The sequence below is a fragment of the Cnephaeus nilssonii genome, assembly GCF_951640355.1.
Source record: "Cnephaeus nilssonii genome assembly, chromosome: 5".
Classification (NCBI taxonomy): domain Eukaryota; kingdom Metazoa; phylum Chordata; class Mammalia; order Chiroptera; family Vespertilionidae; genus Cnephaeus; species Cnephaeus nilssonii.
The window spans coordinates 94,286,804-94,302,702 of record NC_137076.1 but is presented as its reverse complement, the minus strand read 5'-3'; the positions used below and the strand labels follow the sequence as shown (position 1 = coordinate 94,302,702).

Here is a 15,899-nt window from a genome sequence, read left to right as displayed (position 1 = left end):
GAAAAGGGTTTAATTTCTTCTCCTAAAAAGTATAACAAGATCTGAATATAACCATCTTCCTCTATTTCATAGAGCACATTCTTGTATGAGGATGCAAGTATGAGTCGGACAAATTATTCACTCTTTTTGTGCCACCTGAGTCAATGTGAAGGGGACACAGTCCCACTAATACTCAGGGACCCAGAGAGTTATCCATAACCTGCCCCAAACTTCAGTAGGAGAGGGGGATGCAGTGTGCGCGTGCGTGTGCGGTGTACTAGTATAGCCTCCGCGTTCTGTGTGTTCCCAGGGAGCTGTCATAGACTGTGAGGTGGTGTGGAGGGAAGGCTTCAATAATGGGCTTCCCAAGTCAGACAGACAGGGCTCTACAGCCCAACTCTGTCCTTAAATAGGTGAGTCCCCCCCATTTGTGATATGGGGGTGATGACGAAGAGACTAAACCCGGAGGTTTGCAGAGACGGGTGCAGAAGTTAATGCCATTATCCATGGGAAGCCCGGAGCATGGTCCACAGTGAGCCGCTGACCGTGGCGTCACTGGGGTGTGATGGGGTAGCTAATGGGGGTGCTCCTCTTACTTCCCAGGAGATTATTCTGAAGAGAGCGGCTGACATCGCAGAGGCCCTGTACAGTGTCCCCCGCAACCACAGCCAGCTCCCAGCCCTCACTAACACTTCGGTCCATGCGGGCATGATGGGCGTGAATTCCTTCAGTGGACAACTGGCCGTCAATGTCTCCGAGGCCTCGCAGGCCACCAACCAGGGTCAGGAGCCTGCTCTTCTTCCTCCCTGTTCCCCTGTCCCTTCCAGACCTGAAGCTACGAACCAAAAGGGGAGATTCCTCGTCAGTGTGCATCAGGCACCGTTGTGGCATTTTGTCGGGGAAGCTGGTAGACGGGGCTGTTGAGATGCGTGCCTGGAGCCACCGCTGCACCAGACTTCTCACCATAAACCAAGAGTGACAGACCGCAAAGAGGGAGGGAATTAAAGTTCTGAGGGGCCAAAGCACAGCATTCGCACCCAGGGAATAGGAGCCTGTTCACTTCAGGGTACATCTTGTAAATTGGGATTTATTTCTGCTCCAAAATGATGATTTATGGGCCCTGCATTGCCACTTCTCAGGGCCCTGCTAAGTATTTATGATCTCCTAAAAATGTGCCTTTGCTGGCTTCCCATTTTAATCAGAGCCAGCAACACCAACCCTTTCTGTCCGGGGCACAACGTGGGGACAGCCATTCCCTGCCCCGTCTTCCAGGACTGCCACCCTCACCCCTGGTTTTGTCCCCGCCCCTCAGGTTTCACCCGCAACTCGAGCAGCGTCTCACCACACGGGTACGTGCCGAGCACCACCCCCCAGCAGACCAACTATAACTCCGTCACCACAAGCATGAATGGATACGGCACAGCCGCCATGTCCAATTTGGGTGGCTCCCCGACCTTCCTCAACGGCTCGGCTGCCAACTCACCCTATGCCAGTAAGTACAGATGTGTGTCCTATGTTTCTGCATGCTTTCTGCAGGGAACTCAGCCTTGTGCTGTGTGGCCCACTGTGCAGCTGTCTGGTCAGTGCCCTGCCAGCCCAGCATTGACCCAGGTGGTGCTGCTGGGGGCAGCACTGTTTCCATCAGACACTTCTGCCTCCCCGCAAAACCGCCCTAACCATCAGAACTTGGCTGCAACCCAAAGCAGCAGTATGATATCATGGCAAGAACCCAAGCTTGGAATCAGATGGAGACAGGTCACTAACTGGTGGCCCCGGGAAGCTGATCTCCTCTCCAAGTCTCAGTTTTTTGGTCTGTAAAATGGGGAGGAACTAGCCTCCACCCCATAGAGTTGTTGTGAGACTTTGATAAAAGAATGCATGCCATGAGTTGTCCCTGGTGCCTGACCCATGAGAGGCACATGCAGTGAATCTAAGTACTAATCATAATGATAATAGTGAGGGGGCAGGTAATACTACAGCACAGTAACAATAGTCTAAAACTTAAACTCTCTTCCTTTAGGAATATGACTCCTTTGTTTTTAGTGCCTAAAAACAACACAACTTTATTACCTTGAGTTCTAGAGGTCAGAGGTCGACAATGGGCTGGCAGGACTGGGTTCCTTCTGACAGCTCTGGGGAAATCTGATTTCCTTTGTTGTTTTAATGGTTGGAATTTTTTCCCCTTTGTGTTTGATATGCACTTAAAAAAACACACCAACCAATGAAAAAAATACACTTTATTTTTTCCAAAAACCTGGCACAGGAAACACACACAGACACAAGAAATGTTCTTGGCTCTTGTCTTAAAGAAGTGTACCTTAGGATATTTTTTGGTACCACATTTAGATTGCACCTAAAAAGCCTAAATGGACTGGTTACATGTAAAATGTCATGTGATGTGTCTCTACATTCTCTTGGTCTCCGTCTGAGGATATTTATATAGACAACCAAGTTCATCTTGGACAGTGTGGTGACCCTTGTTGTGTGAAATGTGGCCAAACTCTTAGGCATTTGTAGGAAAAGAGGATGTATTGTTCAATGAAAGAATATACATGATTTTTTTTTAAAAAAATCATGTTTAGCTAAAAATACTGAAAGTGATGCTGTCTCTTATGGTGGAAATGTGGAGAGTGATAATCCTTGTAAAGTTTCAAAGTTATTTCTGAAAGCAATACTTAGGGCCTTTTGCTTTCTGGGCTCAGTGTGTGCTAAATATTTCTACTTTGTTTGGAATCATCAGCTTGTTGAACATTTAGAATTTCCCCCCCAATAACGCGCTTACATTATGTCTGTCTGCTCGAGAGTCGACGTTGAGGGCCAGTTCCATGTAGATTTTGATTCATGAGAAGGTTGTTCCTCATAGATCTATCAGTTCAGTGTTCTCCCATCTACTCAATCAGAAAATGTTTCCATCATGACCTGAAAATTAAAAGGTGGCACTCTTAATTAAATCAATAAACTAATTGCTATATGGTAGCAATTCAATTTAAGGTGCTTGGATTGCTCCATCTTCTCAAGCCCGCGCAGACACCGAGCGACTTCAGCCTGAGATTGCATCTGTCAGCCCGGGAAACTTCGAACACTTAATTTCCATTAATTGATTTCCTTAGTGCTCACAAATATAGTATTAAATTCTCAAATAAGCTCTCAGATGGGACGGTTTCATCTGCATAAATGCAAATAAAACAATAAACACCAAGCCCAGCAGATTCAAATTTTTGCTTCCATAAGACTTAATTATTCATAAACCACTCATGTTGAAAAATCCCTCGCAGGATAAAAAAAAAAAAGTAAAATAAGACATTCCACTGGTGAGCACACTTTCTGGTGTGCTGGCTGGTAACTAATAACGTCGTAACAAATGGAACTGCTTGACTATCTCTCACCCCTCTCTCTGCTCACACTCCCCACCCCTAAATACACATCACCCTCTTATTTGCCAATGAGATTAATTGCCTTCCTCGGTAAACCAGCAGGATTTCAAGTCTAGGAATATTTAAAAACCAAACCTCCAGTGCAGGGGTTTTGCGATTTAAATGGGTGTTATTATTGAGCGTATTTTCACATTTACAAATCCTAGGAGATGTATAAAAACGCTGGCCTCATTAAAAGAAAAAGTACAGTTTAGGAAATGTTTGTGGAAACTCTGAGGATGGCGGCTGTGTGTTCTGCTGTATAAGGCATTCAGGGCCTTCGATTGTGTGCCACCGAGAGCCCGTTGCGAGGGATCACTTCCCCGCTGGCAACTGCTGCCTGTGACCAATTTGATTCCCACTTTCTCAAGTCAATAGGCCAAGGGTAAGCCCACCTCCGCAGCCCCTGGGAGTCGGGTGGGCTCCTGGGAGGGGAGCCTATTCCCCTGGCTCTTTTTCCTCTGCAGGACGGTGTGGTAGAAAGAGCACTGAGTTGGGGTGTGGTTCCTGGCTTCACCATTCTAGCTATGGCCCTTGGGCGAGCCACGCTACTGTTTTCTGAGTTCCAGCCGGCTCCATTGGCTCAGGTGTAAAAAGGATGTAATAGGCCCCAACTTAACTTGCTTAGCCAATGACATAAGCTGAAAAAGATGGGAAGATGTCTTCTGAATGATAAAGCAATAGATAATGTTCATGACATAATAGGAGAAATAACACAGTAGAAGGAAGTACCTAGAATTTGAATGAAGTGCCTGGGAATCACTGGACAGCATTCATACTCTTCCTAGGAGATGATGGAGCTAGAAGGGGAATAGATGGAGATACTAGTCTTGAGTTGTAGAGGACTTAGAGGGTGCAAAATCTCTGTCTCTTAAAGTAATCAAGCGATGATTAGTGACCAGCAAAAGATGAGAGGACCATTGTTGGTAGAGAAGGTGTGTCTCCCAAACTCTTTCGTATTCCCAAGCAGCTAGGTGTTCTTTATCTCTGAATTGCCCACATCAGTTCTCCCATCATTGATAATCCACATCCCACTACTACCAGACTGGGAGTATTTACATAAGACTCCTCCTATCATACTGCTTGTTAATTCACAAACATTTACATTCCACTTCATAGACGGGATTTGGAATGTTGACTTGTAGTTCTGCATTAGCTACAAAGGTTGCACGTGACAGTCTATTTGTCCACCTTGCCTCCTACCCACCTATCTCTGTGCTGTGGAGCATCAAGGTACAATCATATTCTTAAGGAACCCATACCATCGTGGGGAGAAAAGGGACCCACACATCCACACCTCCCGCTGTCAGTGCCTGCATCACCCTTCCTCTTCACACCCTCTCATTCGGGCAGTGACCATGTACTCCCAGGCTGGCCTCCTTCTACCTCATATCCCCAACCCCTTGGCTAGAACCTCAGGTTAGGCTCCACCAGGAATGCTTTCCCTGACACCTCCTCTGTGAAGCCTTCTCTGGTTTCCCTTTCCTACCTCTACAGAGTTGGCCAGGCTCACTTTTGTTGCTATTTTGTGCTACCCTAACCCTTGTAAGAGCACTTTGTTTCCTGGCCTGGGGCACCCCAGTGCCTAGCATGCTCCTGGCACATAGTAGACCCACAATAAACTCAAAGATCACCACCAACTGAAGGTAGCACGTGCCAAGTACCTGTACCAAATGGTGAAAGCAGACCAGCTCCTGAGCGTTCGGGGAAGGCTCATGCTGGAGGGGCAGTCTGAGCCACCTTGCGTTGGGATGCCAGGAGAGCTGCTAATCTCTGCTTTCCCATTGCCTCTCCCAGTTGTGCCATCCAGCCCCACCATGGCCTCTTCCACAAGCCTCCCCTCCAACTGCAGCAGCTCCTCCGGCATCTTCTCCTTCTCACCAGCCAACATGGTCTCCGCCGTGAAACAGAAGAGTGCTTTCGCACCAGTCGTCAGACCCCAGACCTCCCCGCCTCCCACCTGCACCAGCACCAATGGGAACAGCCTGCAAGGTAAGCCCCAGGCCCCACCAGGCCAACCAGATGCCCTGACTCCACCCTCCCAGGCCTGAAGCAGATGTGCTCCTGCTGCAGAGGGGACCAGCTTCCCTCTGCCCTCATCTCTTCTGTTCTGTGTTCACTCTCCTTGGCCCTGGCCACAGCCCTCCTCTGCTGGGCTTGCCTGAGCCGCCCTCTTTCCAACTCCAGGAATTGTGCTCAGGCCCGGGATTTGCTCGAGAATACTGTTTCCGTTTACTAATGCCATTTTTCTTTTCTCCTCTTTCATTCCCTGTGGTTGCCATAATCAGACCAGTCTTTTGTGGACTCTAGCAAGTTCTCCACTGCAGGGTCTCTCCCGGGACTGGCCTTCTCCTGAAGTAGGTCACTCAACCTTCCCTTCTGGTTGGCTGTGTCAGGGTGAATGTGTGTGGGGCTGATAACAGGGAGGGGGTGAGCCACGGCCTGATCAGAGCCCTGACCTTAGAGCAGCATAGGACAAAAGCTCAAGACTTTCTACTGGCAACCCAAAACCCCAATACACCACTAGAGTATTCATTAAAATTGTTCAGTCTCTTCCCTGTCATGGAATATAGAAAACAATAGAGTCACCAAGAGTTAAAGTGACCTTTTTGTTCATTGAGAAAAATAACACCCACATTTGTAAAACGAGTCCACCACTTCTTACATTTTTCTCATGTGCTGGTGTCGTGGTGTGGACCTGCACCACCTCATTCTTTTTCCCACAGCAGGCTGTGTGGGAGGTACTCACAGTCAAAGTGCATGATCTCCAAAGTGCATGGTATGGCCGAAGCTGGTTTCAAACTCAGGCTCAGACATTCATCTCCTCTTTCCATCTCCCAGGCACTTTACTACTCGGGGGGTTGGGGTGTAAAACAGATGTGTCCAGGGTTCCTAAGGCAGCTGGCAGAGAAATATTAAATGATCAATTAAACGATCTGCTACCATTTGTTCAGCACACAAGAGGCATGTGCTAAAGACTGAGCATGCTTTGTCTTGCTTGATCCTCACATCTCCCTGATGAAATATGAGGACTATTATGGTCTCCGTTGTACAGATGGTAACACTGAAGCATAAGGAGAGTAAATACCTGCTCACAGGCCTAGCCAGTCAACTGTGGGGATGAATGTAAACCCAGCAGGGTCTGTGGCCCTAACCCCTGGCTTACACAGCTCCCTATGGTGCCTCCCTGTCACACTCCTGGTCACTGATGGAGGGCAGCAGACTTGTTTGGGACCTCTCGTCCCTGCTTCTTATGTATAATTGCATGTATATTTATATTCATATACACGTGTACTCTGTGCTGGACACTTTACCTTGGTGGAAGCTTACATTGATTCTGAAAACCCTATGAGGTCAGCACTATCCCCATTGTAGAGATGGGGAAATTAAGGCCCAGTTTGTTCAAGGTCACACAGGTAGTACTGATCACCTTTTCATGCCATGCTGAGCAAGGCAGGAGAAATAAAGGATGGAAAATGGGGATTTGGCCCAGGTTTTAGAACTTCTGGATTCAGGGAACATCTGGTAGTATAGGTGTGTGTGTAACGATGAAAGGGCTTCAAGACAGGGACACATACTACGTTTGTGCACCCCCCGCCCCCGTCTGCACAGACTCCAGAAGTAATGAGATTCCCCCCTATTTCTGGTTACCCACCCCTTTCTGTCTAAGATGCAGAGCGTGGAGAGTTTGAGGGTAACTCTGGAGTGCACTATCCTTTCCTTCTGATTGAACATGTGTCCAGGAGATTCTTGCTGGTGGTTTTTGTTTTTCTGACACTGTCATGGACCAAGCGTCCCTACTTTTGGGGGGTGGCTGTGGGGGAGGTATGAGTAGAGAAATTAAAAGTCAATTCTGATGCCATCTTCCATCCTACCCCCTGTCTGCTCCACTCCCAACCAATACACTCACCTGGCAGGACCCCGCACACCCTCTGCACACAGTCCAGGAAGCTCCTGCATGGGGCCTGGATCTCCCCAAGTAAGTGGCAGTCAGACTCTGGGCTCCTAGAACTAGAACCAAAGATTACTTCATCTTTCGCTCTCTGAATCCCACTTCTTCTGTAGAAAAGGACATAGCGGGTTGTAGAATTGCAGGTAAGAACCTCTGGCGTGTTATGTTCCTCCTTCTCCTTCTCATTGTTACAGTAACACCTGCTTCCTTTGGACGCCCCTAGTTCAGGATGGTGATCATTAAGGCAGGACAAGTGACACAGGAAGAGTTGGTTAAGCAAATTGACCATGTAAACAAGATTAGAGGTGACACACATAGGCTGCTTAAGTATTTTAAAGGCCTATTACCTCCAACCACCACTCGGCTAATTGTACCATTCTGTTTTTTTCTATAAAGCCAACTTCTTAAAGACCTTATCCCCAGCATCCCTTCCTTATCCTCTGCTAGTGACCGAAGCCCCGCTATTCCCCGAGAAAGAAGCACAGCAGCCTCCCATGATGGAGGTTATGATGATCACAGCCACTCACATGGGAGAGCTTGATCCCAGCCTGGCTTCTGCATTGTCTCAACCTCCCCACCACCCTTTGATGTACACTGTTTATTGTCCCCATTTTACAGATGCAGAAACCGAGACTTATAGCCAAGATAGCTCATTGAGTGTTACACAGCTAGCAAGTAGGCAGACCGACCATTGTAAATCCTTATGCTCTATGGCTACACTACAGTCAAGCCTCTGAGTTAGGCTCATGTAGACTACACCGTCCTGACCTTAAAAAGTTCCCTATGAAGATCAATGCAACAAACACCACAGGAATGAAGGCAGGTCTGTCTGGGGCGAGGCTGGACACCATGCTGCGGAAGCTCAAAGGGAAAGATTAGGGAGCGTGCCTACCAGCCTACTGGAGAGGGTTGCCTTTGAAATGGCCCGTGGGTGAAGGGCAGATAGGATTCGGACAAAAGGACATGGAGGAAGGGGCACTGAAGCAGAAGGATTAGGGAAACCTGAGCCAGAGAGTCATGTGCCGTCACCAGTAAGCCCCCCAGCACCCTGGTGCAGGAAGTCCTTCACAGGAAGTCATTCGCCCCATTCTTTACATACATCTGATCACTCAGAGTTTCCACTATGATCCCAGCTGGCTTTCTCTCCCAGGGAGGCAAGACCTTTGACAATTTATCGTATGTCTTGAGAAATTTTTGAGGTGACTCTTAATCTCAGTCCTTCCGGAGCCTCAGAAGATGTTCTGTTAAAAACCGGTTTACATGTTGTGGTGAAACATGTCCAGATAATGGTCCTTACTGGATTGCTGTCTTGGGGATCCATAATGCACCGAAGTGCACGAAGGGCCCTGAGCCGTCCTGCAGCCAAACAACCAAATGTTTTCCAAGCCTCTTTGCCCATAGAACGCCTTTCCGAATGTTAAAGCCAGTGAACATCCACGAAAACCTTTGGGAAAGGCAGAGACATCTTCCCTTCTTTTCTAGGGAAAGCCATTGGCAAGTCCCGATGCTAGACTCCCCGGCGTGCCGCTCTCATAGGGCAGACTTGAGTCACCTAGCATGCTCATTGTCCTGGAGACATCCTCCCCTTCTCCCAAAGCCACGGCCCCCGAACAGGGATTCTCTGCAATCTCAGGCCTAGAGGAAGGACTTCTATAATCAAGAGAGGGGCAACCCGGAGAAGGCTGGCACTGTGCCATTACCCCCCCCCCATCTCCTCCCCCCAGTGTTGTGATTTTAAACCCTAACCAAGTCCCTGACAATCTGGGCAGCGAAAAGTTAAAAATGAAAGGCCGACCGTGGCTGGTGCACTCAGTGGTTAGAGCGTCGGCCCACACTGAAGGGTTGTGGGTTTGATTCTTCGTCAAGGACACGTACCTGGGTTGCAGGTTCACTCCCCGTCCCTAGTCTGGGCACGTCAGGAGGCAGCCAGTTGAAGTGTTTCTCTCTTCTCTCTCTCCCCTTCCACTCTCTCTGAAGAGCAAAGGAAAAAATATCCTCAAGTGAGAAAAACAAAACATATATATAATATATATAAAACAAAAGGCCAGAACACCCACATACTGAGATTTTTCCTCCCCTGCTTGGCTGAAACTCAGACTGGCCAGGCTCACCCGACTTGGGGTGCCATGCTGTCCAGTAGTGAACCCTGTAGAATTGTCTTTTTTCTTTTTTTTTTTAGCACGTGTTCCATTTGTGTAAGGTCTTCCCTTATTCTATTCCTGGTTAGCTCCTAAGACTTACTTTACTCATATGGTGGTTCAAGGAAGCCCATGCTCCAGAGACCCCCAGCTCGGCAAAACTTTCTATTTTGCTTTGTTTTTACCAAACGTGAAAACTATACTGAAAAAAAAAATAAAGCACTGCCTTTCACACCAATAGTCCTCCGGGCTCCTGTCACTGGACATGGTCACCCAGCTGCCGGGGAGGATGGCAGTGCCCTCCGTCTTGTGATAATTTGGCCCGTGGGGCTCTCTGCGAGTGTCATGTCCTCATGGAGATCTTGGGTAACTCAACATGCCAGCGGCGTTTCTGGAACATTCCAAGCTTCAGACACCCAGCCCTGTCACCCACATAAGCAATCCTGAGGATTGCAGCACAGACACAGGCAAATGGCTCCCGGGAGCTCCGGGGGCGCCCCTGCAGTCTGCAGTGAAGTTTGTTTATGAAACGGCCTCTTTAGAGGTGTCTGAGCTCAGAGGCCACAAACGACGATGTTTTCCCAAAATGTACCCATCAGTAAGGGTTCTGCGCTGGACTTTAGGAAGTCGCAGGCGAGATATAGCGAGCTGTAACCCCGATGGCGTATGCAGAATTCTGGGTGTAGGTACACATGGGACTTCTTCGGGAGAGAGGTCTGAGGGCCAGCGAAGTGTGGCAGACCAAAGCCACCCGCTGGATGGCCTCAGATATGTTTGCTTGTTTGATTTTAATTATTTGCCAACCCTATGTAAACTGAGCTATTTAGTTTTTTAAATCCACACCTTTACCTTGTCTTGAAATAGCTCAGCTCTGGTGGCTCGGAGCAGGCATTCCTGCACAGCGGCGTCTGGTGGGAGCCGAGTCCCTGGCCCCTCTAAGGAAGGTGTGCCCTGGGCGGAGTCAGCTCAAGCCCTGCTCAGGGCGCTTCCTTCCAGCCTGGGCTCTCAGGGCACTGGAGTTGGCCATCCCTGCATTCCAGAGTAAGAAGAGTGGTTGGCTGTGGACTAGCACACCAGTCAGCCTTGCTTTATAATGCTTAACATGGCCCTGGTGGAGGTTTAATCTAATTATCCTAACACATCATGCCAGGAACCAAAACACTTAGATTTTTTTAGTTCTGCACATCCAAATGGGATCGTTTCAGGCCCCAGCTGATCAATGGTGGCTGAATGGCTGAATCCATTGACCAAATTAGCAGAAAGCTTGTCAGTTTCCACTTTGCTTCGCACCATATTGCCTCTGCCCCGCTACCTGGCTGTGCTGTGGGGAAATTGCCCTTCAATGCCAGGCACACAGTAGATTTTGGGGGGAGGCAGGAGGCGGCTTGCTTCTTTTTGCCATAAGCTCAGAAAGGTCTGCCTTTGCTCAGGGTGACTGGGCTCCCCTCCAGCCTGGACAGAAAGGTCCTCACGGAAGTGGGGGTGCTGAGCAGGCACTACGTGGAGACCCCCTACCCCTCGCCTTTGGAGCTACAAACGTCTTGAATTCTCAAGTTAAGGCATGGATTGAAATATGGAGCTCCCTGTTTCAGTCAAACAGGGCTCAGTGGACTCTTAGGGGGACTTGCATTTCCAACTGATCCCAACTCTTTGGGGGTTTAAGTTGGTCTGCATTTGGCAAGAGGCACTTCCTGTTTCTAAGAAAAATGGCTTTTGAGGGCTTAAGAAAAAGGCTCCAGGAGCTTTTGGACTGCAAACTGGCTCTTGCAAAACAACATTTGGATGATTTACGTGTAAATGAATCAGAAACATGTGGATTAAATTTCCTTGTGAATACAGATGGGTTTAAAAATTAACGGAAAAAGTGTTTGGCAAAATACTTATTTTTTAATTGAATCTAAAATGTCAGGGGTGGGGGAGGGGAGGCACCGGGTGTGTGTGCCTCCACCCCCATCCGCACCCCTCACCCTGCAGGGCTCCGAGCCCCACCTAGCCTCCCCCTGTGTATCTACTGCAGTTTGTGTTAATTGGGGTCCAGTGTGTTTTTTAATGGCACATTCCTCCAGACCTGAGATTTGGGAAATGAAAAGGGTCACTTCCTAGATGCAGTCATCACTGATAAGAACGTTAATTTAAATGTAGAATTGCCAATAAAAAAATAAAAGCAATGACTTTCTCTGCTTGACAGCACGCTAAGCCACCACTGAGCGGCAATGATGGCCGCCCCTTGCTTCTAATGAAAGCACGGCTCTCATCTCTGCGTATTTCAAAGCTGCCACGCTCACTAATTACGTTCCAGACACATCCCTTTATTCCTCACACCCATCATGGGAAGTGTGCTGGGTGGCAGGGTACCTATTTGATATCAGAGGAATCAGCCCAGAGAAGTTAAACAACGAACCCAAGGTCACACAGCTCAGTAACACAGAAGGTTGGGTTAGAGAAAATAGCGACTAATCCCTGTGAGGTCTTGCCTCGGAGCTGAACGGGGGGCCAGGCACTTCCCATATGTAGTTTTACTTAAATTGTCAACAAGCCTGGCAATATCACAGCCTCGGCAAATGCCGACGAGCTACGTTTTCTGGCCGAGGACAAGAAGATGCCTCAGGGGACCCCACTCGGCAGGCAGGGAGGCTGGAGGCAGAAAGCCGGTCTGTGGGATCCCCTGCTCTTCTCAACACACCGTGTGGCCTCCTGACTGAACACTGGGAGAGATGTTTGATGACACTGACAGCCTTCCCTTTTCCCAGGATCTCACCCCAGCTTTCCAAGGCTACAGTTCTCTAGGGGCAGGTGCAGACCATTCTAGAAGCCTGGATGAAGCGGTGGTATAGGAGACATTCTGGAATTTCATGCATACCTGCTTTCTCCTCCTCCTCCTCCTCTTCCTCCTCTTCCCGGTCTCCCAGCTTCACAGGCCCATGGACAAGGCCTGTGGCAGCTGCCACTGCCTCTCCAGCGTGAGGACGGCGTGAAGGTGCTTGGGTTGCTGGCGCTGGCGTCAGTCTGGGAGCTAACAGAGCACGGAGACACCCATGGTGTTTTGTGGAAAGTGCTGGCAGTTGGGATGGACCAGGTTTTCATTCTAGCTTCTGCAAGTGAAGGAGAAAGAGAAGAGTGACAAATCGAAAAATCTCACTGTTCTGCAAGGTTTGGGGCTGTGACTTCCCCGGCAGTATTCAAACGATCCCCTTCCCAGCGATGTTTTAAAATGGAAATCAGACTTGGAGGGGTGTTTAGAATCTTCTGTTCTGTTCTGTTCTGTTCAAGACACATACCCAGGCTGGCATAGTAATTATCGTTCCTAATAAAGTACCTGTATATTCCTGGGAGGAGAAGAGCACTTTTGTGGTGAATAGTCAACCAACATAGTGGTGTGGGGGTGTTTCTTTTTGTTTTGCTTTTTTGTGGTGAGAAGTTTGGAGGCAAAACCATTGACTTTTGTCTTCTCTTTCCACAGCGATATCTGGCATGATTGTTCCTCCCATGTGAAAGAATTGCCTTGAAGAATTTTATTAATGACGAGGTTGGATTCTGCTACAGAGAGTAATCTGATACAAGTCCCAGAGTGGAACTTTTAACTCAGGCCTTTTTCAGAGGAGTCACAATAACTGCAGATTTTTAAACAAACAATATCACCGACCTTGCAAATACTGAAGTTGGAAGGGATCTTGTGAGTGCAGGGTGTTGGTTCAAGTTGTACCTCCCAGATGTTTGGGGGATATATTTATTCTGTGTTGATAAAAGCAAATCCTCTTTTTCTTTTCTTTCTTTTTTTTTAAAAAAGCTTAACTCTGCGGTCATTTGTCTTTTATAAACCGTAAAGCTGTATACAAGGGACACTATAAATAAGACCCCATGTTTTAATTTATGATGTTTTTAAAGCCGTGTAAAGGGAGAATGAAGTGGTGATATTTACAAAAAAGTTAAAAAAAGAAAAAAAGAAAAAAGAAAATTAAAAAAAAGCTTGTATGGGACAGAATAGGAATGCCAGTTAGATTTTTAGAAAACTAAGAGTCGGCTTTTGCGCCTTAAAGCATATCAAATGGTAGTTAGCTCAGACACTGCATTTTCAGTATCTAACTTAACATGCCACCCCTTAGCAGTGCAAGCTTATTTCTCTCTTTTCGTATCGTTGTCTTAAGTAACTGTGTAAATAAATGCAGCCTGGAGAGTCAAAAAGTGACCGATACGTGATCACACGTTTCCCTTCCACACAAAAATCCAGTGCCTCTAGACAGATGGTTAAAAAACTGCATATTTAAACCTGAGATCATTCTCGCTTTTAATTATGTCAACTTCGTGGGAAGCCGATGGCCTCTTGAGAGCACACGGACTGTGTGAGAACCTCCTTCGAGTCTTTATGGAACAGGGTCCAGGCACGGAATTCCACATTATGCCTCCAGTTATCAAGCCAAAATACCCTCTGACACCCCCGCCACTTACAAGGTAAAAGTTTACTCATCCTAAAGGGGACTTCCCACCGGTCCTCCCAAAGCTGACAAGGGCAAGATGGCAGGCATTTCCCTTTTCCCTCCGAGAAGGAGACAGGGCCTCTCTCAGCGGCCCCTCCCATTGGTAACAGAGTAGGTTAAAAGGATAGGTAAGTGCTTTGGAATTGAGAGTAAGAGGAATCGAGGAGAAAGGAGAAGTAGGTTGAGACCTCCCAAACATCGTTTTCTGTTCTACGGCAATTTTTTGCTCTCATTATCTGGGAAGTGTTCTTAAAAATGAGAATTGATAGCAAAGATGCAGCGAAGCTATGAGGATGCATTTGCCTGATATTATTTTTTTCTTTGCGGTTGTGTTTTTGTATGTAGTTATAAATACTGTAGATTTTTTGTGATTTTTTTTTTGCCAAAGTTGTTGTTCTATTTATACATTTTAATGTCTTAAGACAGTTTTTCAATATCACAAACAGATTTTACCGCATATTTTGCAAAGGAAAAAGAAGCTCACTACCTTTAGCTTGCACATACTTGCGAAGTTAATGAAAAGGCTTTCTGTTTTAAAGGGGATTTTGTAAAATATCCATATAAATAATGTATTTATCTTTGGAATTTGTACATTGCTTTCCCCTTCTTCCTTTTCCTCCCACCCCCAATTTATTTTATTGTGTATGTTTGCTATGTGAAAAGTGCGTATTTGTTTGGTCACCTACAGTTGTATTAGCTGTACCAATGTGATTTTTAAACATTTCATTTATAGTTATTTTAGTATTGTTTTAAACCATGCTTCAATTTTTTTAAATTTCCTCCCCAAAGCCATTGTCTATTTTTGTATTATTTGTAAGTTAAGAAGTTTTTTCCAATATATGGCAAAAAAAGTAGCATATTATTCTTGTAGCATTTAGTTCTGTAGATTTAAAAAAATGTATCCTTTGCTTTGGAAGCTTACAAAAACACACCCCCCTAATGCTGTTTTACTCTATTAATATGCATGGAACCTCTCCCTCTGGAGTGACGCATTTTGTGCATTAAATTCGGGGGAGAAACTTCATAGAAATCAATGAACATTCTTTCTTAAGTCTGCTTGTATATTTCCTCTGTCTTTCACATAAATATAAACCAGCAGATTGGATGCCTTAACAATGCAAATCATATCCATTTCACTTGTACATTGTAAGTGTGCACCAGAACTGTCAGTCATCACTAACATTATAAGAAAAAAGAAAAAGAAAAAAAAAAAGACAAAGAAATCGAAAAGCACAAAAGAACTGTTTTGTTACCTTAAGACAATGTAACTTTTTCTAGTAGAGCAAGAAATTTACAACAATGCTGCAACTGTGCATGCCCCCATATGGATTTTGCAATGGTTTTCACTAGACTATCAGAGTGCGATTTTTATGGGTTGGGGTGGGTGAGGGAGGGGAGTTGCGGGAGGGAAGGGAGGAGGGGAGGAAAGCTGATTTTTCATGGTGAGAAATAATAATGATGATTAATAATAATAATAAAAAACTGGAAAATGTAAGCAAGGTGGACGCATTGCTTCTCGGTACTCAGAAAGGTTGTCTGAATTCGTGTGGTAAGCACTGGCCTGAAGAAGTGTACAATTTAAAGCCATATTTTGTCTGGTGAGCCCCTTAACTGTTTGTGAAGGGCCGGTCAGCTGGTGAGGTGTCCGGCTCAGACCCCGACAACAAACGCCACCCATCTTTCAGCCATGTGTAGTGGTTAGAACTTCTCTTGAAAGTCCAAAGAGCCTTTAAAATATGTTTAATTTGTGTCTTGTTGCCTCTATTTGATTAGATGAAAAGACGTTCTGGCCCTCTGACCCTCTTTCTCCGACATAAAACTTTTACAAGTAAACGATGTTCCCCTAAATACAGAATATGGCTTTAAGAAGAAGATGAAATAGAGAACTAAGATTTCAGTTTTGGGGGAAAAATACAGCTTCTGGATGACTGGATTGCATAAC

The 15,899-nt window shown here is 46.5% G+C and overlaps 1 protein-coding gene across 7 annotated transcripts in view; it reads left to right on the top strand.

Moving 5' to 3' along the window:
• EBF1 (EBF transcription factor 1) overlaps nt 1-15,316 on the top strand; it is a 385,753-nt gene extending 370,437 nt beyond the window's left edge. For 4 of the 7 annotated variants that reach the window (XM_079771781.1, XM_079771780.1, XM_079771779.1 and 1 more), the window contains exons 13-16: nt 583-760; nt 1,292-1,471; nt 5,190-5,384; nt 12,943-15,316. In XM_079771781.1, the coding sequence (XP_079627907.1) occupies nt 583-760; nt 1,292-1,471; nt 5,190-5,384; nt 12,943-12,974 (585 nt within the window). In that variant the 3' untranslated portion in view covers nt 12,975-15,316. Of the gene's footprint in view, nt 1-582; nt 761-1,291; nt 1,472-5,189; nt 5,385-5,680; nt 6,241-12,942 lie in introns of those variants that run through there. The other 3 variants (XM_079771784.1, XM_079771783.1, XM_079771782.1) reach the window with 1 other exon arrangement.
• The last annotated feature ends 583 nt before the right edge of the window (nt 15,317-15,899 follow it).